The 24,064-nt window shown below is 50.0% G+C and overlaps 2 protein-coding genes across 2 annotated transcripts in view; both read left to right on the plus strand.

Annotated features, from left to right (window-relative positions):
• Positions 1–3,713, plus strand: part of SMARCC1 (SWI/SNF related, matrix associated, actin dependent regulator of chromatin subfamily c member 1) — a 177,545-nt gene extending 173,832 nt beyond the window's left edge. The window contains 1 exon segment of the mRNA XM_032648973.1: positions 1,286–3,713. Coding sequence (XP_032504864.1) covers positions 1,286–1,383 — 98 coding nt within the window. The 3' untranslated portion in view covers positions 1,384–3,713.
• A 6,049-nt stretch (positions 3,714–9,762) lies between these two features.
• CSPG5 (chondroitin sulfate proteoglycan 5) lies at positions 9,763–23,410 on the plus strand. The gene is made up of 5 exons (XM_032650478.1): positions 9,763–10,031; positions 10,713–11,823; positions 14,625–14,813; positions 16,675–16,750; positions 22,893–23,410. The coding sequence occupies exons 1-5, from the start codon at positions 9,935–9,937 to the stop codon at positions 23,052–23,054; spliced, it is 1,635 nt and encodes a 544-aa protein (XP_032506369.1). The 5' UTR covers positions 9,763–9,934; the 3' UTR covers positions 23,055–23,410.
• Positions 23,411–24,064: the final 654 nt, after the last annotated feature.

The following is a 24,064-nucleotide window of genomic DNA, read 5'->3' on the forward strand; positions in this document are numbered from 1 at the left end:
GCACAGAAGAAAGACAGCAATTAAGCTGGGTCAGTATAGGATCACAACAATAGAAAAAGGTATCTCTGAGTCAGTGATCAGAGGCTGTAGTTTAGTGGGTACCTCTTTTCCTTGGCAAGAAAATCCTTGCCTTGCCGCCTTACAGGCAGTATACAAATGTACTGGCTGATAAGGAGGTTTGACCAGTTTGCCCATCCCCTTTGCAGAGATAATGTCATTGGTCTTTACCACGGTCATGTCCTGCTGGTAACCCGCGATTTGTGTACAGGATTCCATCCTAAAGGGCCCTCAGTGGAGCACCTTGAGAATGTGGAAGGTTTGCTCCTGATCACTTCCTGCCACAAGTGAATTTCAGGGATTCTGAACCGGCTGACTTGGCTCCAGGGCACTGGGCAGGCCTCATCAGGCGAGTCGCTTCCCGTCTCCAGGCCCTGGTTTCCTCCACTGCAAGATGACACAAGGGATTAGATCAGTGGGCTTCAAAATGCTTTGAAGAGCCTTAGCAGTTTGGTGGAAATCTCCTAGGGGGAAAGTTGGGTGAATTGACTGGTAAGGAAGGCTGCAGTTTAATTATTTGTTTCATATGTTTTCATTTCCAGCAAAATCTAGTTTAAAAAATCCCTGGATTAAATTATATCCAGGGTTCCTTTGAAAAGCAGCTAAAATTGAAACAGGAAAGAGCCCCAGACACTCATACTAATTGTTCCCTTCAGGACCTGACCTAGTTTTGGCCAAAAATCCAAGGACTGCAGTTCAGGAGCTGTGGGGCCTCCCAGGACTGTCCAACTTGTCAGCAGCTGTCTCAAGTGAAGCTGTCTGGCCCTGCTGGAGATAGTTAATATCAGCAAGAAGTTTCTGATAATCTATTTTGTGCCCAGCTAGGCTAGGCACTATGAGAAAGAAAAGAAGACACAGAACTTGCCCAGGAAGGAGCTTATCATTTAACTGAAGAAATAAAATTAGCAGTGAGAACCATTAAAATACAATAAAATCAAAATATAATTAAGTTCTGAAAAGGTCTGGAGTGATTCTTGGAAGGGATGGGCCTTGAAGGAGATTGGGGCAGGTTCAGACGCCTCCCCACTCCCCCAACCTCATGGGTCAGGGGAAGCAACATGAGCAGTGACCTGGAGGTCCAGATGGACCTGCGCCATGTAGATCGCAGCGGCAGCAGTGCCTCACAGGCGATAAAGAAACGTTCTTAAGTCATTTTTCTCTAAATGGGCTCTTCCCTGAGCCCCTGTGTTTCCAGCAATGATGAGTTAACTTCTGGATGTGTTTGCAGATCCCCCTCCGCCGCAGCAGCAGCCACCTCCTCCACCACCTACAGATGGAGTCCCTCCGCCTCCCGCTCCAGGCCCACCAGCCTCGGCTGCGCCCTAGCCTGGAAGATGCAGGGGATGTCCACGCCCAGCGCCACCAGCTGGAGTGGGGATGACAGGACTTGTGTTACTCCGCTTCCTTGGGTTTCTTTCAGGATTTTTATTCTTGCAGCCCCAAGCACACATCCCTTATTTCCCCATTTCTCTTGCCACCCCTGTCCGTGCTCTGACACGTCTTGTGTTAGGTCCTCCTCCAACACTCAGGGGGAAGCCTGTGGTGACAGTGTGCCCTGGTCATCCTAAAAATACCCAGTGTCTCCCTGTCCCGGTATGGGGTATGCTGACAGTTTATCTGCAGGTCCTGTCAACAGTAGTGTTTCTATGTCTGTCATTTTTGCTCTCCTGCAGTTTTTTTGCTTTGTCTTATGCTTTTATGGATAATGCTTTATAATCATTATCTTTTTCTTTTTTTGGGGGGGATGGGTCATTATTGCTTTAAAGGAGAGCATCCTAAGTTAATAGGAACCAAAAAATAATGATGGGCAGAGGGGATAGCCAGAAGGGATAAACCTTAAGGCATTATAAGTGACCTTATTTCTGCTTATCTGAGCTAAGAATGGTGCTGATGGTGAAGGTTCATGAGACTTTTGCCACACATGGACGCACCAGAATTAAAAGAGATGGGGAAAGGGATCCCACTGACTTCATCCCTAGTGAGGACTGTGAGAGCCTCCAGCCTGCCTGGCAGAACCCCTTTAGTCCCTGGTAGGGGAGAGCACAAGCATTAGAACAGATCCACTTCTTCCCCAGGCCCACTGGTTCTGGTTTTCTATGCAGATGGTTTGTTAGATTCCGGAGGAGGGGTGGGGGGCTTGTTCTTCTGAGGGCAGTGTGAGCTTTGAGGGCTGCATTTGGGAGGCATTCCTTAGTTTCCTAGACTAGCCAGGAAAGTTTTGGGCGTCTAGGGCAACGGCCACCCAATGAATGTAGCCCACTATTCACTGCTTTGTATGCATTCTTTTTTTCTCCCTCTTTAAAAAAAGAAAAAAACTTAAAAAAAAAAGAGTAAGTAGATAGTGCTGATAAACATTTTAGCTCATGGAACTTGGTTAGGTTGGCTGGGGGTACAAGTCCCCAAACTACCTCTTGCAGTAGCCAGGGTGAAGGATTTAGTGAAGCGGTACTTTAGGTTTGGGGTGAGATTGGAGAAGTGGGGCAGGATCAACAGCCTCTCATCCCTTCTCCCTTCCCTGTCTGAGATCTCACATTCCATCTATCACAGGGTTGTCAAGGAGATGCTGTGGGTACCAAGGAACTCACTTGGCAATCAGAGCATCATGCTTTGAGGGTGAGGTTCTCGGGCTAGGAGAGTGGAATACCATTCCAGAGGAAGAGCCACAAAAATGCCTTAATATGAGCCCATTTCTACCCCTGCTGATGAGTGACTTAAAGAGTTCTTGGTGTTCTCTTCTTGTCCTTCTTCCCTCCCCTCTGATGGGTGGGGAAAGGGTGTTTTGAGTAGAGCTTGATTTCCAAAGCACCTGGCCTCTTCACAGTTGCAAGTGGCAGTTTCATTTAGAATGCGAAGTGGAACATCTTTTGGATACCTTTTCTATATAGTCTATAAAGCTTTACATATGTGAGGGTGTGGGAAGGTGTTTATAAAACACCCTAGAACTTTCTTCCTTAATGTCAGAAAGCAAAAAAAAAAAAAGGAAAAAATTAAACCACAGTTAAGATTTGCCTTTCAAACCCTCAGGTGTTACCTCTAACCAGGTGGCCCTGGTCACCATCAGAGTACTGGAACAAAGGAGACCCTGTTCCTTTTTTGAGTTTATTCTGGACTCTTGGAGTGGAAATGAGCTTGTTCCTACTGGAGTTTAATTCCATTGCTTTTGACTTCAGAAATACCCCCGTGCCTTTTGACAATGGCCAGGGTTTTATTTTCACACCAGTCTTTCCCAAAGGAAATTCATTCCAAATACTTACCTTTTCCACTGAGGTCTTAGAAAGAAAATGGAATTCTGGTTCATACTGTGGTCTCTTGTAACCTCAGGTCTTTAATGTGATCACTTTCAAATTTAAAAGATCCAGGTGGAAGTATTTTTACTATGCTGGTAATCTACAGAATACCTGAATTCTTACACTGTTATGTTTCAGTATAAGTGGTGACTTTTTATGTCTGATCTGGTTTCATTCCTGTAATACAGCCACCCGATTTTGTGAGGGGGGGAATAATATGTGGTTTTTGTACAAACATGTTTCTCAATGTGTTATTTTGGAAAAGTGAAGAGAGGGAGTTTTGGGAGATTGGAAGAAGTTCATCAGGAAGGCTTAATCTCCCTCTTCTTCAGTGAATAAATGGAACATCACTTCTGGATTCTAGTCCCATTCTCTGCGTTCATGTACCAGTTTCTTCATGTGTCCCAAGAAGAGTCTAAATACTCAGCCTCACCTGGTCTTGGTCATCAATTAATGTTCAGTGGTGCGGGTTTCCTGACTGACTGACCACCTTCTCACCTTCATGAGGCTTAAGGAACATATGGTTGATGTGCCTTGCCCACTTTTTATTTCCATGGTCTAAGTGGAGAAAGATGAGTGGAAGTTCTCCAGGAATGGTGGCCAACATCCTGGCACCTCCAAGAGAGGAGTAGTTCTGCTTGGTGCAGTAGAGAATGTTTGTCAGGTTGCAGTTTAGACAGCCTCAAGTTGGAGGTTGGCATTGAGGGCAGATGATTCTGTGAACTTTGATACACTCTCATGGACAGCCTTTGAGCACCCACAGGTGCACGCCCTGTGCAGAATACGGAAACCAGTGCTTTCAAGATGCTTGTGAACCCAGTGGAGCAAAAGAAGTGGATACTGTGTCTGCCAGGAGGTGAACACTTGGCTCTGCACGGAAGTGTGTCACCTGATAGTGCTGTACTTTCTGACCTGTTCAACTCTTCCCTCTAGAAGAGAGTGCTAGAGCCAGCTGGGTCTCACAGGACTCCTACATTTCCCTCAGGGTTGAGGAAAGTTAATCCTTGATTCAGTCTGAAGACTGGTTTATAAACCTGAGTGTGAATTCTTTTTAGAGCAAACCAAGACGTGTACAATTAACCAGGTTCCTCAGATCCTTCCTGTGGAATGATTCCCCCAAATGCGATTAAGAACAGCAGTTTTCCAACTTCAGTGCAGGTCAGGATCACCTGCGAGTTTAACATACAGCTTCTGGGCCCTATCCTCAAAGCTTCTGACTCAGCAGGTTTGGGGTATGTTCTGAAATTTTGCCTTTTTAACGGATTCCCAGGAGATCCTGATGCAGCTAGTCATGGGACCACTCTTTGAGAACTACTGGTTAAGAAGATTGTATGGTAGAGCAAGCTCTCTGCAGTTCCTGACAGTCATTCTGTGAGCCCGTTAGTCTAGTAAACATTTGAGAGCCTCCTGTGTGGCAGGCACTAAAACTTGGATGCAGTCATTATTATGAATAAGGTAAGGCAAGGCCCCTGTACTCGAGGCTGCTTACATTTTTGTAGGAAAATGGGGGATAAGGTGTATGGTCTGGAGGATACCAGACCATAAATAGTTTAGATAGTGCCAGGTGTTCATGAAGTAAAAGGAACAGTCTAATCAGTTGTTTTCTGGGGGACAGTGTATATTAGTCTGTGAATTGGATGTTCTTCCATGATTTCTGTCCTACGAGGTTTGGTAACCTGAGGGTTGACTTTCATTCCTGAAAACCTCCATCTGAATAATCAGAGAACTCTTTCATCTGGATACCCAATGTATCCAATGCCAACTAACCCCTGTCCTTTCTGCAAACCTCTGCCTGTGATTTTTATTATAAAGCTCCTGCTTTCTACAGTTCCAAGAGCATAGCTGTTATTCAGTTGCTCCACTATTGTTGAAGGGGGACTTCTTCCTGGGAACAATGTGAAAGCACATTGATCCCCTGTTAATGGATTATCTCCACTGAAGTCATCTTTCAGAAGGAGATGGAAAGATACATTCTTGAAGGAAATGCTGCCTGCCTTCAAGCCCAGGACGCTTGGCGTTGGACCTCCTTGTGAACAGCTCCCCTGAACTTCATTTCCCTGTGGCTCGCTTTAGCCCTGCCACTACTCTTGTCATTAGGAAGCATCTTTGATCCTGAACTCCTTAATACAGAGCTGAGACAGGACTGCCATACCCAAAGGGTGACTAAAAGGGTAGAAGGAGAGAGTTCTATAAATCAACCTAGACAAAGTTTCCAAAATTAATTATAGCTACTTCTCTCTTGGACCACCCATCCCTATTCCAGCTTTCATGGGACCCCAGCAGAAGAGAGCCTTGTCTTGTCCCCTATCTTCTTGCTCCTGGCCTGCCCTGTAGAACTGGAGCCATCTTTATTCCTTACTGCCCCCAGAGGCCTTTCCAGGCCCCTCCAAATGCATGGTGACTGATTCTGGCAGCCACCTTACACCACCACCTACCCCTAGGGTAGGTACAGCCTTTGCAGGCCTCAGCAAAATCACCATGCCTGAATACAGTACAGTCACCACTACTGTCAAAACAGCTGTGACACGAAGGAAAACACCTCCCACTCTGGTTCTGCAGCTGTCTTCCCTCACTACCAGGTGGTCCTGAAGGGTTTAGGAAGTAGGTGGGGCTCTTGATTTCTTTGGCTGGTTTGGCCCTGACACTAATGGATTTCCCACGGCCATCCAAATTGACTGTGGCATTCCTTGTTCCAGTCTGCATATTGTGTGTTAGCTGTGGGGTTCCCGAGAAGCACTTAGGTTGCCTGCTGAGGCAGCAGGACTTTTCTGCAAGAAGACAAGCCTGGTTGCTCCATGTCTGAGGCTGTGTGGCTTTCTCCCAGCTGACTTGGCTTTCGGGTAATGAAGTTCAGGGGACTTGCCAATTTTGTAGCAGACCCACTCCCCAAACAAGATGACCGCCTCCAGGTTGTAATGTCTTTTTCTAAGATGAGAGCACTTGTGCAAGTTGAGAATCCAGAACTTCCAGAGAGAGGAGGTGGTGGTCAGCACAAAGAACTCAGGCTCCCACCCCTTGGCTCTTCCCTTCTTCTGGTAAAGGTGCAAGAAGGACCATTCCCAGCAGCCCATCACCAAAAATGTCGCAGAGCTGACTGCTCAGCAGCCCAGAACCAGGTATCTATGCAGCACACTGGCAGGAGAGAAGCCATGCTAGATGTCCCTTTCTGACTGATACAGGACGTAAGTGTGGACTGCTGTGTTGTACTCTGTTAAGAGAACACATCATTAACTTTTAAACACCCAGGTGGAAGTGGTGGGCAGGGCGAGAGGCTGGGCTTCCATTCAGCCAAGTGAGGCCCTACCTCTGCATCCTGATTCCTCTTCTGAAATCAAGAAGCAAGAATGAAAAGCCTCCATATTAAAATGAAAAGATTTGAAATTAAGATCTTAGTTTAAATCCTAGTCTTACCACTTCATTAGCATGATCTCAGCGTCCATTTGCAAGTGTGTAAAATGACCAGTAAAACATTAATAGTATGGTTGTGCAGAATAAGACAAATTAGAGCACTAAGAAAACTAAAAACTCAGGCAAATGGGGCTTCCCTGGTGGCGCAGTGGTTGAGAGTCTGCTGGCCGATGCAGGGGACACGGGTTCATGCCCCGGTCCGGTCCACATGCTATGGAGCGGCTGGGCCCGTGAGCCATTGGCTGCTGAGCCAGTGCGTCCGCAATGGGAGAGGCCACAACAGTGAGAGGCCCGCATAGCCCCCCAAAAAAAGAAAACAGGAAAATGGTAGTGGTTACTACTGAGGACTTAAAGCCAAGAACTGTGCTACTTCCTGTTCAGACTGAAGTATGCCCCCAGCGACGGCAACAGGAGCAGCTATGCCCTGGACAGCAGCCCCCTGGCAAAGTCAGTGGCTTTCTATGCACAGGGCGGCAGGATGTAGCCATGGCAATGGGCCTTGTGCCTTCCTTGGTACTGCCAAACCCAGTGGGAACTTCAGAGGCATGCAGAAGCCATTGCCTCAAAGCATCCCTGATGCCCAAATGCATGAGACTTGAATGTGGGGACATGAGTGTAAGCTCTAGAGAGAGGTCAATTTCCATTTCACTCCAGTTTCTATGCCTACCCTAGTAGCCCTTGTGCCCAGAAAAAAAAAAAATCACATTCATTTGACACTGTATGGTTATTACCACTTTCACACATGAGACAGGATACTGACTTGCCCAACGTCACACAGATCTGATGTCGAATCCAGCTGTTGCAGTCACGCTCCACTGCCTTGATGAGCTTCTGCTATCTGTCTTGTGGAGGTGTCACCTAACCAGGTGTGCTGTGCTCGGTTCTGAAACTGCTGGTGAGATCTGCTAGGGAGGATCAGAATGAAACTGAATGGCAACAGTTGAGTTTTAAATCCCCAATGAAGAAAGTAGTAACAGAATCTGTCTCCAGGGAAGGGAAGATGGTCATTGAGGAAGCAGATATTTCATATTTTAACTTTATTTTATACCATGTGCTTGTTTTACTTAATTCAAAAATTGAATTTAAAAGGATATACTTAAATATTTCACAAAGTATATTAAAATGAGCTAATAAACTGGGGTTAGTAGAGCTTTAACAGAGGGATGGGAAAAGGGCCCCCATCCAGACCTTTCTTGTGAAAAACACAGGAGTGGTTGTCATGCTCTAGGCACCAAAGGACCCATCTGTGAGGCTTCCTTCCCACAAAGACTGGCCTCAGGAAGGAGGAGGTAGGCATGTACACCAAGATCCTCCACTCTGACAGCCATCACCCAAGAGTCGAGGAGACACAGAGAAGAGCAACACAGAATTGTACATAAGGCCAAAAAAAAAGAAAAGCTACAGGAAAGTAGAGATGGTGTTGGAGGGTGCATTAGTGCCTCTGGCAACAGGCAAGTGCAAAGTCCTGCCTGGCCCTCTGCTCAGAAAAAGTATTTCAAACTGGTATTTACTCTCCCAGTGGCAACATGAAGCCATGGAAAGAGCCTCAGCAAGTCAGCCACTTTGCAAGAAGCTCCAGACCCACGGTTCTGGGGTGGGAGTACGATGGTTGCCATTCATTCATTTATGCCTCCTCCCCACCTTAGGGAGCCTCCCTCTGCACGAGGAGCTGTACACTCAAGTGTCTTGTGGTCCAATAGAGAATTGCTGTAGACAATGACATCAGGGCCAACGTGTCTAACTACTTGCGTCAGGCTAAGAAGGCTTCAGGGATGGAAAGGTGATAGGAACTGAGCTTTCTGGGTTGAGTTTGCCAAGCAGACCTGGAGAGGAGGGAACAACCAGGACAAGCAAGTAGACTGCAGCAGATCTAGTTCCAGTGAGAGAAACGAACTTTGAATCAAGGCAACCCCATCCAGAGACATGTACTAGAAAGAGATTAGGAGAATCTCTATCTTGGTCGCTTAAGTGATTCCCTAGTGACAGAAATGAGAGTTTCTCAAATACCAGAGTTGCCGCATCTCGAGCAGTAACCCCAGATATCATTTGGGTTACTAGATCAAGAGGCAGACAGTCGGTTTGGTGGACAAATTAGGTGACTAGGCCGTGACTCCCCAGCAAGCAGGGATCCAGAGATGAGTGGTTTTGGACGGCAGAGTGAGCTTTGGACAGGGCATACAGACGGTGGCCTGGCGTCCACGTGTCCCCAGGCTGTGATCTAGGCCGCTAGCGACTACCCACCAACCTGAGCTTTGGTGGCCCGGGACACATGGGCGGGTGGCGTGGGGGGGAATGTATCCTGGAGAGGGAGGAAGGAGCCGGCATTAAAGGCCGCTCCCCAGGCTGCCCTGAGGAGGCGAGAGGGAAGGCAATGTAGCCACAGTTCCAGGAAAGTCTTGCCCCCTGCCATGGCTGGCTGTGCAAGGTCGGGGGCTTTGGCTGCAGACGGATTAGGTCTGATCCGATTAGGACCTGGGAGGTCCACTTCGCCCCCTTGCCTGGCGCTGTCAGCGACCGTCCCGCCCTCGTGGGGACTCGGAGACCTCCCGGAGACCCTTCTCCGCCCCGAACACAGGGTCGACGCAGAAATCCGAGAGGCTCCGTGCCCCCCGGGTTTGGCTCACTGCCACACCGCGGGCTCGGGCTTCCGCCCCCTGCGGCCCTTCCGAGCCCCGCCCGGAGCCTGCGGGTGTCTGCGCCCCCGCCTCCTTGCTTGTCGCTTGGCGGGTGGGTTCCTCGCGGGTGGGGGCCCCGTGCCAGCCCTCCACTGGGAGGGCGGGGCCACGGCCCCGCCCCGCAGGTCTCCCGCCAGTGCACCTGGCAGCTAACGCCACCCGCGGCGCTGTGCGCTTGCACCCGCGCTACCCAACGTCCTGTCTCCGCATCCGGAGCCGGGGGTCTGTCTGTCCCCCCTGGCAGGCGGACTGAGCAGGGCAGGCGTCAGAGCTACGTGCGGCGGGGCGGGCGGGGTGGGGGCGGCGCAGAGCGCGGCAGCCGCGGCGAGGGAGGCGGGGAGGCGCGGCGCGCCGGGGACAGCGGCGGACGGCGGCGGCGGCATGCGGCTTCTCCCGTTGCCCATCGTGGGCTGATACGCCCGCAGCACCGGCGGGAGGCGCGGCGGCCGGCGAGCCGAGGGCGCAGCCAGCCGGGCAGACCGCGGACAGCGGTCGGGACGCCGCGCCATGGGTCGAGTCGAGGGCGGGGTCCCGGGTCGGGGGCCGCCGCCGCTGCTGCTGCTTCTGTGGGCCACGCTGGTCCTCGCCACTGGGGCTGCACCGGGTAGGTACCGACAGCGACCGGGACCCCAGCAGCTCTCGCGCCCCACCCTGAGTCAGGGTACCACTGGCTTCGGGTACAGGCGGAGTCCGCGAGCTGTAGCAAGGGGGCGGGGCAGCGCCTTGTCTGCAGCCCGGGCGGGGGAAGGGGCGCACGAGGAGATGGGAGACTTGGGGGAGGCCGAGTGGTGGGTGGCGGCCCCTACTCTGGTGTGCGGACCCAGGTGTTGGCTGGGGGAGGGGTCTGGTGGGCGGAGCCTGAGGGTGAGACTTCGGGGCGGGACCTGGAGGTGATGAGGGGGCGAGAGGATGAGAGTTCGGGGCGGGGCCCTAAGGGTGCGACTCCTAGGCGGGGCCTGGAGGTGGAATGGAGCCCCGAGGGTAAGATTTATGCCAGGAGCTGGAGTCGGGGGCCTCCCTGGTTAGACTGCGGGTGGTGTAGGGGGCGGGGCCTTACGCTTGGGGGCGGGGCCTGAGCGAGGAAACGTTTGGCTGGGTTGTTCCCTGGCTTATGGGGCGGGCTCGAGGCGGGACTTAACGATAGGGCGTGGCCTTGGGAAATCTTGAAGCTGAGGCTTAGGGCTGGCGGGGTTCTGGGAGAGCAGCCGCGGCGGGGCGGGGCGCAGCCCAAGGCCCTACCACGCCCGCTGCCCTGACGCCAGGCCCCTCTCCCTCCGGCCCACAGTGCGTGAGGCGGGCAGAGCCGTCGAGGCAGACAGGCAGGTGAAGAGAGTCCTGGCATGGGAGCCGCGTGCTAACGACACGCGGGAGAAGGCCGGCCCACCAGCAGCTAGGGAAGATAAGACCTCTCGGACTGCGCCCGGCGGCGAGCAGGCGGTGGTGGGCCCTGGGGTCGGGCCAGAGGAGGCTCTGGAGGCATCGGCGGCGGTGACAGACACAACCTGGCTGGAGGCGGACAGCCCAGGCCTGGGCGGAGTGACGGCAGAGGCGGGCAGCGGCGACACCCAGGCCCTTCCAGCCACGCTCGCGGCTCCCAACGAGGCCCTCGGGCAGTCATCGACGTCCCCCACCACCCCCGAGGCTACAGAGGCCAGCGGGCCACTCTCCCCCACTCCTGGCGACAAGCTGAGCCCAGACCCTGAACTCCCCAAGGAGAGCCCCTTGGAGGTTTGGCTGAACCTGGGAGGCAGCACACCTGACCCTCATGGGCCAGAGCCCACGTACCCCTTTCAGGGCACACTAGAGCCCCACACGGCGTCAGATATAATTGACATCGACTACTTCGAAGGATTGGATGGTGAGGGCCGTGGCGCCGACGTGGGGAGCTTCCCTGGGTCTCCAGGTACCTCAGAGCACCACCCTGATCCTGGGGAAGAGACCCCTTCCTGGAGCCTGCTTGACTTATACGATGACTTCACCCCCTTTGATGAATCTGATTTCTACCCTACCACATCCTTCTATGATGACTTGGATGAAGAAGAGGAGGATGACAAGGACGCAGCAGGAGGCAGAGACCTGGAAGATGAAAATGAAAATGACCTTCTAGTGCCCACTGAGAAACCTGGTCTGGGGCCCGGGACAAGCCAGCCCACTGGTCGGTGGCATGCAGTCCCTCCACAGCATACTCTGGGGATGGTCCCCGGCAGCAGCATCGCCCTCAGGCCCCGCCCAAGAGAGCCAGGCAGGGACCTGGCCCCAAGCGAGAATGTCACTGAGTGCCGCAGTGGCTTTGTGCGACATAACGGCTCCTGCCGGTCAGTGTGCGACCTCTTCCCAAGTTACTGTCACAATGGCGGCCAGTGCTACCTGGTGGAGAACATAGGGGCCTTCTGCAGGTAAGGGTGTGGCAGGCAGGTTCCTGGGGGCTTGTCAGAGAACTCCTGGAGAGGGCATGGGAGGCTGTCTCAGCAGAGAGGGGAATGTGACAGGCACAGCTTCCCAGAGGTTGTGCATTCACAGAAGTCCCAGGTCAAGGGATAGTCACAGCAAATATTCTATAGAATTACATCTTATGTGCACTTCCTGTGATCTCATCACTAGGAGAGTTTCCTCAGAAATAAGATTGTGTATTTCCTCTAAGTGTTGTGTCCTTTACCAAACCAGTAAACTATAGAGGCAAAACGAAGGGACTCGGCTAAAGATTTTGGAAAAGGCCTTTGCTGGCTTGAGGGCAAGTTCTTGTTGGCGAGTTCTGACTAAACTAGTAGAAGGAGTAGGCCCATAAACATACTGAGAGGAGAGAGAACTGCTGACCACTCCCTCTGAGCCATGTGTGTGGCAGGAGGAAGGCCCTGTGACCCTGTGGGGCACATGCCTGGGGTGGCACATGAAGTCACAGTGAAGACCTTCTCATTGGGAGCAGACCCAGAGAGCAGCCATTCGAACAGGTCAAGTCAAGCAGAGTGTCTCTCCTGGCATAGCAGTTGTGGTGGGGTTTCTTGACTTTGGGTCGTGGCTTTGCCCCTCCTACCTTGATTGTTGTCTTCCTGGGGATACCCAATCCAGCGTATTTTAAAGACCCAGAGAGTTTAGTGTCAGAGTAAGGATATTGTCTGCAACCACAATCCCATGCCTCATCAGTAATTACCCCATACACCTGCCGTCACGGCAAGGTAGTTAACCTGCTGGAGAGCTCACTGGCTTATTCTGGAAGAAGCACAAGTCCGGGGTGACCTGGGTGGTTTGCTTGTCTCCATCCTTTACAGGCCCTAGAAGTGGCATGGAGGCCTCAGATTCTTCCTGGGACTTGTTTTCACTGGTCCTAGGAGGAGCAAATCTGGGTGTCTCTTTTCAAAGTGTCATTCCTGATGTTTCTTTTTCTTGGTCTCTTTGGAGGTATGTGAAGAATTCAAATTTCTGTAGGTCTTAATGTTCTGGTAGAAGAGTAGCATACAGAATGCATGAATGCTGCGCCTTTGGCATTAAAGCTTAAGTTCCAGTTCCTTCCCATGAAGTTCTTCTTCCCTGTAAATGATCATGACGTTAGCGTCACTCATATAGGATGTGTCCACACAGTTCTGATTGGAGTTGTCCAGCCATTGCCAAAAAGAGGAACTGTGATCAAGAAATTATGGCAACGAGACCTTGCTGGTTGGTTAAGGGCTACCAGAAATGAGGAAACCCTGTGATTTTGCTCCTCAGCCTCTAGTTGGGGGGACTACAGTAATGATTTTAGCCTGGGAACTATGTAATCTGCAAAATTGTAATCTTTCAACCTATTGGGGGCCTGAGTTTTCACCTTCAAAGTAAGCTCCCCATCAGAGTATGAAATTTGGAGCCCTTGCTGCCTCTGGAGAGCTAGACAGTTCCCAGAACCTCCTGGAGCTATCAGAGGACTCCCAAATGGAAGAGTAAGCGTGTCCTCCCTGAGCAGCATGCCTGTACTGACCATGGATCCTCCAGTGGCTCCTGCCTCAGAAGGGCTTCACACAAGTCCACTCCAGCTCCCCTTGCACAGCTTCCATCCCAGGATCACACTGGGCCTCCCTACCAGAGATTCCTCCTCTGGTGGGTACACCCAGGCCCAGCCCTGGCTTGGAAACTGTTTTGCATTCCACTCACAGGAGGCTGCTGAGCCCTTGGTTGCATACTGCAGCATGCCTTTGTCTCTGTCACACCGACCACTGCAGAGAAATGAGCAGAGCTATGGCTGAACTTCTCTAGAATGGTCGGTTAGAGGGATCTTCTTTCCCCGCCATCCTCCAACAGCCCCCCACGACTGCAAAGCGGCAGTTGGAAAAGAGAGAATTCCCTGCTAGCCTCGTATCCCTGCCCTATTCTAGGTGTGGAGTACCTAATTCTTCCATGCAAAATTTCCCCGTTTCTGGACCCCTTTCTCTTGTCTGTCATTCACCCTGAGGTTCATGTCCTCCCTCCTTTGCCTGCCTCTGTATCCTTCCACATTTTTCCTCTTTGAAGCAGCCTGGTTCCCATGGAAACAGCAATGTCACTGGAAGAGTTGGAGCCTGGGAATGTCCCAAGGGCAAGAGAAAGTCACTCAACGAAAGGACTGAAACCCACCCAGAGGGTTGATTCTCACTCTGCTTTCATGACAGTTCTCATGGTAATAGGACTGGAAGCTTTAGGGGCAGCACTTTGGGGGCTGCAGAGATAAGGGAGAATATACATCTGTCTTGTGCTTGTTCTTGTCTGTCACTTCCTTATTTTTCAGTGTCTGGTTAGCCACGTGAACTAGATGGGACTGCAATGCCGCAAGATAGGTTTTTCACGTTGTATAGGGTGGATCCTACTACTTTGTAGCTGTAGCTCCTGTTGGTCTTGTTTTCCATCTTTTTTTTTTCACCAGAGCCCGGGGGGGTTGGGGCGGTCTGGGGGGATCTGGGAGAATCCTGTGATTATTCTCACGGAGGTGGAAAACGAGGGTTCCCTTCCCTCCTGGAAACTGAGTTTGCTCAGTTTCTCAGCTCCCCGGTTACCTCATTTGTGTCATGAACCTCTGCATGGAATGGTTGTAAGGACAAGGCAACAATAGCAACCATAAGGTCTGCACAGATGGGGGCCCCAAAGTCCCACTAGGAGCAGGCGGTTGAGGGAAGTCCTGGGGTCAGGGGCCAGGCCCTCACTGCGGCCACGGCTGCCAGCCCGTCGCCTCAGTCTCACCCTGTCACCGCTGCAGGTGCAACACGCAGGACTACATCTGGCACAAGGGGATGCGCTGCGAGTCCATCATCACTGACTTCCAGGTGATGTGTGTGGCCGTAGGCTCGGCCGCCCTTGTGCTGCTCCTGCTCTTCATGATGACGGTGTTCTTCGCCAAGAAGCTCTATCTGCTCAAGACAGAGAACACCAAGCTGCGCAGGACCAAGTGAGTCTGTGACAGCCAACCCCACCCCATCTGACCCAGGGATGTAGTCCTGAGGGTTTCTGGCACCTGCTCTCCATCCCTGGTTGTGTTTTTCATACCAAAAATTCACCCAAGCATAACCATTCCTACACAGAATGTGCTGGAATTGCAGCCGAGGTTAAGCCCCTGTGGCACACTGCAGCTGCCCAGCACCATTCCTCACACACACACACACACACACACACACACACACACACACACACACCGCCGTATAGAAGGTGCTTAGAAAAGGTAACCTGAGTATAGCAGCTCCCAACTCTGGTCAAGTACGTTACTGTGCTCGGTCCCCCACCCCCACCTGACTGCACCTGCTTCCTGGGTCTCTGACAGCCAGTGGCCAGCGTGAGGATTTTGCTCACAAATCAGCATGAAGTGACTCCAGCTCCCTCAGATCTGCTGTCACTCAATACCAGCTCCTCCTCAGTGAGAGGGTCTAGCACTGCAGTGCGTTGCTTTCCAAACTTGTCAATCCTTGGTCCAGGCAGAAGGGCAGAGGACTCAAGGAAGCCCTCCTAAGTAGAATGTGGGGGGTGGTGAGACCCCGGCCCTCACTTTCTCCACTGTGGATTCTAAGGGCCGTGTGGGGATATGGAGTCTCATTTCAGCTCTTAGCAGAGGAGTGACTACTGTGCACATGTGAGAATCAGCATGCATTTACCCTTTAAGTCCATGCTTGAACACGCGAATGTGACCTTAACACACTATGAGAGAATCACTGTGGTCACTAAGCAAAGTAAAGAAATGTCACAGGCGTCACAGAAGGAGGAGACTGGAGTTCAGCTTCCTTGGGACCCAAGAGACAATTTATGCAGACCTGCCGCCCACCCCCCATTTCAACCTGTTGTCCAAGTAATCCCCTCCCCCTGACCCGAGACTCCCTCCAGAGAATGTGACCAAAGGACTTGCCCCGGGTCCTGGGAAAAGGACAAAACACCATCTGTTGCTCCTTTGCTGGGTGAACTCATGAGATGTGCAGATGCCAGCAGCTCTCTGCAGCTTTTCAGCTAACCGTTGTGGGCCTGCAAGGGCCTCTGCATTGTGCCTGTGCATTGAGGCAGGGCTGCATCTGTGCCTGTGATCACAAGCCAAGACCCTTGGCTCCTCACGCTGACACCAGAGGGTTGGAGTGGCGGGGAGGGTCAGGGTGGGGATGGGACCACCAATCAGGGCTGCTGCTGATAGGAGAGAAGAAGCAGCTGCCAGGCGAGTGGAGAAGCAAGAGCTGAGGCCCAGGGTAGGGCCTCCTAGGTCGTCCTCCTGTAGTTGGTTATGCGTTTTGTGCAAAACATGGCTTCCGCAGCCCTTCAGCTCAAATGCCGCCTCCCTTTTTTCCTTCTGCATACCTTCTTTCTTTCCCAAGCCTGGTTACTGCTCTGAAAATGCTACATGTACCCAGTGCACTACAGATACTGCTGCAGCTTATTGATTCTAAGATACACGGTTTTTTTCACATATTAACATCTCTGAAACTGGATTGTGTCTTACAGTCGCTGGCGTCTTATAACCACTGTTGGCCTGATGGCAGTCATGATGTAGTTGTAATTGTCTGGCATGCACAAACGTGGTCATAGCTGTTCATATCATTGTCAGTTCTTTATCTAAAGTCTAAATGAGCTCCTTAAAGTGTGTAATAAAAACTCTAGGTGATAAGAAAGCATTGGATCATGGTTTAAATGGTAGAAGATTTTTCTTAGTGGTACATCAAATAGTGGTGCATCTGTGGCATTTGATGAAATACAGTCCCTGACCCATGAAGCTTCTATCAGATTTCGCTGTGATCGTTTCACTTACATTTTTCCCTTCTCTCTTCTGTCCTAACCAGCAAATTCCGGACCCCATCTGAGCTCCACAACGATAACTTCTCCCTCTCCACCATTGCTGAGGGCTCTCACCCAAACGTAAGGAAATTTTGCAATGCTCCCCATACCTGCTCCCCCCCATGCCTGTGCCTTGGCTCTCTATGATAATGTTATCTGTCAGGTAACTTGTCTTCTTCACATCTGTCCTTGTGCAGGCTCCAGCCCCAGGCCACATCTCTGGTCCACTTCAGAGTGTGGAGCCACTCTTCAGAGCTCTGAGGATCAGGATAGGGCAGGCAGTTGGGGCCGTGAAAGTGAGAATAAGGGCGTGATGGTGTACCACTTCCCGGACAAACAAAGTTATACAAAGTACAGAAGATGTGTTTCTAGGATGACACATGATTTTTAGCTTCATCTGGGCTTTAGAAGTCTGATTTTTGTCTTTCTATTTTCTATATCAAGGAGAAAGTCTCCGCTTTCATTGCTAGGGAATTTCCTGCTGGTCATTGAAGCAAATGGTGGTTGCTCTTTAGGATGAGTAGGAAAACCTCTGGGATGGCTGGAAAAACAGTGTCTTTGACACTGTTTTGAGGACCCTAAAAATGAGCAGGCTTATATACATTGGTTACGGCTGAGGTAAGCACAAAACACTTATGGTAGGGTGGAAGCATAAGTCTAGGGGTGAATCTGTCCTTGGGAGTATAGGCTCATAAATATAAGTTGAAACCCAATAAAAGGTCCCAATAGACCATTTTCTAAAGACACTGGCCCAGTGTGTTATCTGGACCAGACTAACCAGTCAAATACTGGGTACTGTCAGAATTTCAGAAATAAAGCAGAAACCATCCAAGCCCCAAATCATATCAGATCCAAACGCAAGAATTCTGCACATGACACAGGCTCCATACCTCCAGGTAAATGCATCATTACACAGATAACGGAGTGAAACTAAGACTTTTCAGATGGAAACAGTGGAGTTTAAGAGGAAATTTTGAAGAAGTTCTTTGAAATAATGGGCCATAGAGTATAAGAGCTCACAGGGGCCTTCACAGTCTAGGCCAGTGCTGTCCAGAGGGACTTTCTGTGAGATAGAAAAGTTGTGTGTCTGTACTGTCCACTACAGCAGCCATCAGCTACCTGTGGCTTCAGAACTCTCGGAATGTGGCTAGTGCCACCATATTGGACAGCACAGATCTAGACCATTGTCTTCTTTTTATAGGTGGGGAAAGTGTAGCCCCAGAAGGAGAAAGAGAGAATAATAGTACATGAGACCTTGATCACCAGATCCCAGAAAAGAAAAGCTTGGCCTGGTGGAGGAGGAGCAAAGGGGTCTATTTAAAATAAGAAATGAAAGAGGCCAATTTAGGATAATTTTTTAAAGTCTTTGATATAAAGGGTAGAGAAAGAACATACTTGTTATGCACCAAGATATTAATAAGTTCAAGATGGACATAATAACCAGGAGAACAACATGTCCTGTAATCGCTGAGATTGGTAACCACTTTAATCAACCCACAAGGATATAGGATGAGCCTTATCTTGGGACACCCTATCCCTACCTTACCAGGCCTCTTGCAGTGATGTGCATTTAGTTGTCATTTATGGACTACTAGTGAATGATGGCCTGCCATGGGGTCTCTCAGGTCCACTGTCTGATCTGCCATCTCGTACATGTGGGACAGCAGGCCTGACACATACAGTGGTGCCTGCAGTCAGGGTGTTTATTGTCCATGGAGTGTGAGGGTCCTTAGCAAAGTTTCTGACTCATGCATTTCGGGCACCCTTGTTATGTCCACCTTTCCTCTTCACCAAGATGGAGGGGAAAGAAATAGCTCCTCTTGGAGGCCTTGGTTGCATGAGCCAATACACAGGTTTCCAGTTCTTCTTGGCCTGAGCCAACTTTGTGAAAGCAAGGCATTTGTCCATGAAAGCTGCCACTGACCTTGAGTTCAGAATATGGCAAAACAGAGGGGCTCTCCTGGTGGCGCAGTGGTTAAGAACCAGCCTGCCAACGCAGGAGACACGGGTTCGAGCCCTGATCCGGGAAGATCCCCCATGCCATGAAGCAACTAAACCCATGCACCACAACTACTGAGCCTGCGCTCTAGAGCCCACGAGCCACAGCTACTAGCCCGTGTGCCACAGCTACTCAAGCCAGCCCGCCTAGAGCCCGTGCTCCCAAAAAAAGAATCCACCACAATGAGAAGCCCACGCACCGCAACTAGAGAAAAAAGCACGTACGAAGACCCAATGCAGCCAAAAATGAATAGATAAATGAATAAATTTAAAAAAAAAAAGAATATGGCAAAACAAAAATGGAATGGAGCAGGGTGGTCAGCCATGGTAGACTCTGCCTGAGAAGGGCCATGGGGTTGTCTGGGCAGCACCCGGGGCATCCCTCAGCGAAGTTGTGCTCTCTAGCTCCTCTTGGATCTTGAGGGCCATTTCCACCTGGCATCCTTCCCTCAGCTTGTGTCCCAGGACACATCCTGTCCTTTCTGCCAAAACTCTGAGCATGTGAGGGGGTGACTCTCCTGTCCAGCAGGTGGATTTTCTACAAACTTCATCTCTAATTCCCTCCACCCAGCCCAGAAGTCAGACTCGGTCATAGTCAAGATCTTGTGGGCATTGACAGTTAAGACAGTTGCCGCTTTATGATGAAGTGGAGCCCTAGCCCTTGCTTCAGCCACCACAGTGATTGCTTACAAGCGATGCTAGCAGCAGGATGAAAGTGAGAAAACCTCCAGGTGAGCTAGGAGCTGAAACGAGGGCACCTGAGTCAAGCCTGATCATTTAGTCTCCCCATCCCTCTCCCTTCACCCCTCAAATTTCCTTGTTGGTTTTGGCATCTCCTAAAATTTTGGAGAGTTTTATTTATCTTAGTAGAGGGGTTCTTTCTTTTACATAAGTCAAGGAGATTGAATGGGTCATTTTCCTACCCAGTTTCAGTGATCTCTATAAGCCACACTCTGAAAAGATTTCAAACAAACAAAAAAAACCATGCTGCTTTGGGTCTGGTGGGGGAAGGGTCCGTGGCTGGTGTCTGTGTAGAGGGCACATCCCTTTCCTTTGCTACACGCATCACTCTGTGCTGCTCCTCGCCTGGGCCCTCTGGACTGACCTGGGGCCCTGTGGCTGGTGAGCCAGCGGCCGAGTACGTGTGAGTCTTCTGGAGCTGAGCAGCCAGCCTAGGAAAGGAACTTCGGGAGGAAAAGGAAAAGCCCAAAGCTGCTCAGCCCCTGCTGTGGAGGTTTGCCGTTTTCCAGGAGGAATGGCGAGTGTGTAGGAAGCCGGGCGCTCTCCAGCTGCACAGCATGAGTGAAGTCACCTGAACTCCATGGGCAAACTGCCCAAGTGCTGAGAGCCACCCTGTTGGTTCTCACAGCTGTGCTGTTAGAGCAATGCATGGCTGTAACTTGGTCCTCCTGCGATTTGACAGACCTTCCAAGATGTCCCTTAGTGTTTCCCACCGCCATCCCACCCCCCAATTTAAACCTTTCTTACTTCCCAGTCTCTGTTTCTTCCATGTATTTGGTAAAACACTGACTGCCCACCCCATTCTGATAGAGGCTTGTGTCTGGACAAGCAGGCGTCCAGGCCTGAACCCCTGGCTGAAGGATGCCCATGCCGCTGGGGCAGAATGCCAGAAATAGTTCCCAGGACTTAGCCCAGAGGGAAGTCCAGTTCCCTCTTGATGAGGGACTTCCACCAAATCAAAGGCACATAATCCTTCTGCTGAGGGATTCAGCAACCCTAGGCTTAAGAGGATGGAGCTCTGAGGGAAACACGTGGACTAGGATAGCTCCATCTTGGTCTAGACACACCCTCACCCGTTCTACATGTTGAAGGTACTTAGCTCATCTCATAGCATTGTCTGGATACCTGTGTTCCTTATTTTTAGGATCTACTATTTCCTCCTATTGACCCAGAAGGCAGCTTTCTCATCTGTCCAAATCCCATAAGCCCTCATGGTGCCAGTTTTAATTTGGGTCCCCACCCTCATGGCATCACAGTTTTGATGCCCAGGTCTATAAGACTCACCAAATACACTTTTTTCACATTATGAGAATACCCCTGTGCCCCTGCATCCCCCCAAGGTGTGTGTGATGGGGCGGGAGTGGGGGCAGTTATCTTGAAAAACATGAAAGTGATTTCCACGCTTGTAAGAGGAGAGGTGAGTACAGGCCATCTTGTTTTGCTTCAGGTTTTGCTGTGATCCAAAGTCCATTCTACTCAGGGTCTCAAGCGATCATGCCCAGCATCTTCCCCCACACAATACAGAAGTTCTGCCTCATTCTGCTTCCCTCTCTATAAAAAACCTGTGTGTGTGTGTGTGTGTGTGTGTGTGTGTGTGTGTGTGTGTGTGTACAAAATACACTTAATATTATCAGGGCAATCTTTCCATCTCAGCACATATACATTTATGCCATTGAACAGTTTTTTCTAAACCTCTGCAAGCAGTGGTAGAAAATATCAAGTGCCTATGCGTGCTGTGCGCAGCTGCCTTGCGTGAAACCTGCCTCAGCACAGAATGAAGTTCATTTCCTCTTGTGCTTGTCTCACTGGAAATGGGGAACATGTGTTCCGCTGTTGTCTGTAAATTACTCCTGAGGTCTTTGAAACTCTATCAGATTGTTCTGTTCAAGCTGGTCTTCTGGGAAAGTGCTAAGTGAGGCTGGAGCAAGGGGCAGGTAACAGTGATTTCTACATGCACAGTACGTTTAAACACCCGTAGCAACCGATGTAGGCCTGGAGCCTTTCCCTACTTTCCAACTAGTCACTTGCCTGACCTAGTGCCATTATGGGTCAAATTCAGTAGCAGGGAGCATGGACAACAGCTCACAGTTTTTTGTGTTTTTTAAAATTTATTTATTTGTTTATTTTTGGCTGCGTCGGGTCTTCGTTGCTATGCGCGGGCTTTCTCTAGTTGCGGTGAGCAGGGGCTTATCTTTGTTGCGGTGCGCGGGCTTCTCATTGTGGTGGCTTCTCTTGTTGCAGAGCCCAGGCTCTGGGTGCAAGGGCTCAGTGGTCGTCGCTCGTGGGCTCTAGAGCGCAGGCTCAGTAGTTGTGGCGCACGGGCTTAGTTGCTCCGCGGCATGTGGGATCTTCCCAGACCAGGGCTTGAACCCGTGTACCCTGCATTGGCAGGCGGATTCTTAACCACTGCGCCACCAGGGAAACCCAAGCTCACAGTTCTGTGGAGAATGCCTTGGTCCTTAAGCATGATGAGTACCTTGAATTTTGGTTAAAGCAAGAAAGGTCTGAGCTAGCTGATCAGATAGGGACGTTACCCTTCTTGCCATCCATGAACCTGCCTGGGTAGCTACACGACCTCTTTGATTAGCACAGTTCCAAGCACTTGAGAAAGAACTGAGGCCCATTGAGTTGCACAGGGTAAAATCCCCTCAGGCGGTCCTAAAGGAAAAGAGTAGTGGGAAGGCAGGCATTGCTGTAAGAGTTCTCTGAATGCAGAGCCGGAGCACTGTGTACTGGTGTGGGTTTCCTGAAAACCTTTAACAAATTCAGTTCAGGTTCAGGAGCTTGTCACAGGGCTGCAGGCAGCACACGTGGATAGGCAGGAGGGCATGAGTACCAGTCAGAGATGGGTCATGAACCAGCAGCACAGGGCTTGGATTGAGGAAACACCTTGTAAGTTAGCATCTTTTGGTAGATAAATTCTGATAGGAAGAGGCTCACACATCTCCAGCCTCTAGTCAGAGAACATATATTTGCTGTGGGGAGAGAGGCCCTAATTTTGCCAGGAACAGCTCTGCACCTGACCACAGTCCAGTTTGTGCCCCACTGAATACACCGACAAGTCATGTTCCTGATCAAGACCTTTTTGTGAGAGCAGAACTCAACAAGATGGAGGGCCGTGTGAAGAGGGGCCAGGCAGAGCTCACCAACAGGTGAGGCTTTAGAGGGGCCAGGCCAAGTATTAAAAGGGACTGTTTCTCCCCAGTCTCTGCCAAAGAGAAAACCTCACACTGGCCTAAGTTAAAGGTATTTGTAATGCAATTACCTGTCAAGTTTTCATCTATATCTGGCCAGTGTTTTTGAGGATGATGTTCCTAAAAAAGTAGCTGCTAATGAGTCTCTTTGGTTCAGTCACGTCTCAGAGCTTTCTTCCTTTTTTCAGTTATGATTCTTTCAGCCAAATTGAAAAGTCTGAGATGTTATTTGATCCCTCTACCCACTGTCTCCTTCCCACCCCTCCCTCACCTTTTTTTTCCTCTTTCAGGATGATTCTAGTGCTCCCCATAAAATCCAGGAAGCTCTCAAGTCCTGCCTGAAAGAGGAGGAGCCATTTAATATTCAGAACTCCATGTCACCCAAACTCGAGGGTGGCAAAGGTGACCAGGCCGACTTGGAGGTGAATTGTCTTCAGAACAACTTAACCTAAAGCAGAGCAAAAAGAGAGGAAATGGGGGTGGGAGGGTGGGGAGGGGAGAAGAATTATCTCCTCTTGTACAGAGTATTTCTTGTAACCATTTGTTAAACTCCTTTCTTTTTTCTGATCTCATGGCATGCTTTGGTGTATTTTGTACAGGAAGGAAAAAACACAAAATATGCAAAGAACCTAAAGAGAATTGCATACATTGGATTGTTTTGTCTGTGCTGTCTGTACATTGCTTCTGCTGCTGTGATTTCTAAACCTATGCTGTTATTCAACTGACTTTTTTTTTGTACTTTGACCCACCTTTTTTTGAAATACCAGTAAAAAACAAAGTTCTTGAAATAAAACTTTTTAAAAAGCCATTTTCCTGATGTAATTTTTTCTACTCCCTACCCCTTCTTGTCAGTTTGAGTTGAATTCTTCCCTTCATTAAAGATATGTATTTATACATGTTTGAAATCCCAGAAATTGTCTATGTATTAGTCTGCTTGAGCCGCCATAACAAAATACTACAGACTGGGAGTCTTAAACAACAGACATTTATTTTCTGAGAGTTCTGGAGACTGGAAGTCCAAGATAAAAGTGCCAACAGAGTTGGTTTCTGGTGAGGCCTCTCTTTCTGGCTTGCAAACAGCCACCTTCTTGCTGTGTCCACACATGGCCTTTTCTCTGTGTGCATATGGAGAGAGAGAGAGCTCTCTGGTGTCTGTTCCTCTTTTTATAAGGACACCAGTCCTATTGGATTAGGGCCCTACTCTGATGACCTTATTTAACCTTAATTACCTTATCTCCAAATACAGTCACATTAGGGGTTAGGGCTTCAACATGTGATATTTGGGGGGGACACAATTCAGTCCATAACAGTCTGTAGCACCTGTTAAGAATACTCTTTCCTTCATTTTTTTTTTTAATTTTTTTAAAAATTATTTATTTATTTTATTTTTGGCTGCGTTGGTCTTCATTGCTGTGCACAGGCTTTCTCTAGTTGCAGTGAGCGCGGGCTACTCTTCGTTGCG

The sequence above is a fragment of the Phocoena sinus genome, chromosome 11, assembly GCF_008692025.1.
Source record: "Phocoena sinus isolate mPhoSin1 chromosome 11, mPhoSin1.pri, whole genome shotgun sequence".
NCBI lineage: Eukaryota > Metazoa > Chordata > Mammalia > Artiodactyla > Phocoenidae > Phocoena > Phocoena sinus.

What these genes read in the sequence shown, in the direction of transcription:
- CSPG5 (XM_032650478.1), top strand. Translation starts at nt 9,935, where the DNA reads ATGGGTCGAGTCGAGGGCGGGGTCCCGGGTCGGGGGCCGCCGCCGCTG. An exon ending in CGCCACTGGGGCTGCACCGG is followed by an intron (nt 10,032 to 10,712) that starts GTAGGTACCGAC and finishes TCCGGCCCACAG; the next exon opens with TGCGTGAGGCGGGCAGAGCC. An exon ending in ACCAAGCTGCGCAGGACCAA is followed by an intron (nt 14,814 to 16,674) that starts GTGAGTCTGTGA and finishes TGTCCTAACCAG; the next exon opens with CAAATTCCGGACCCCATCTG.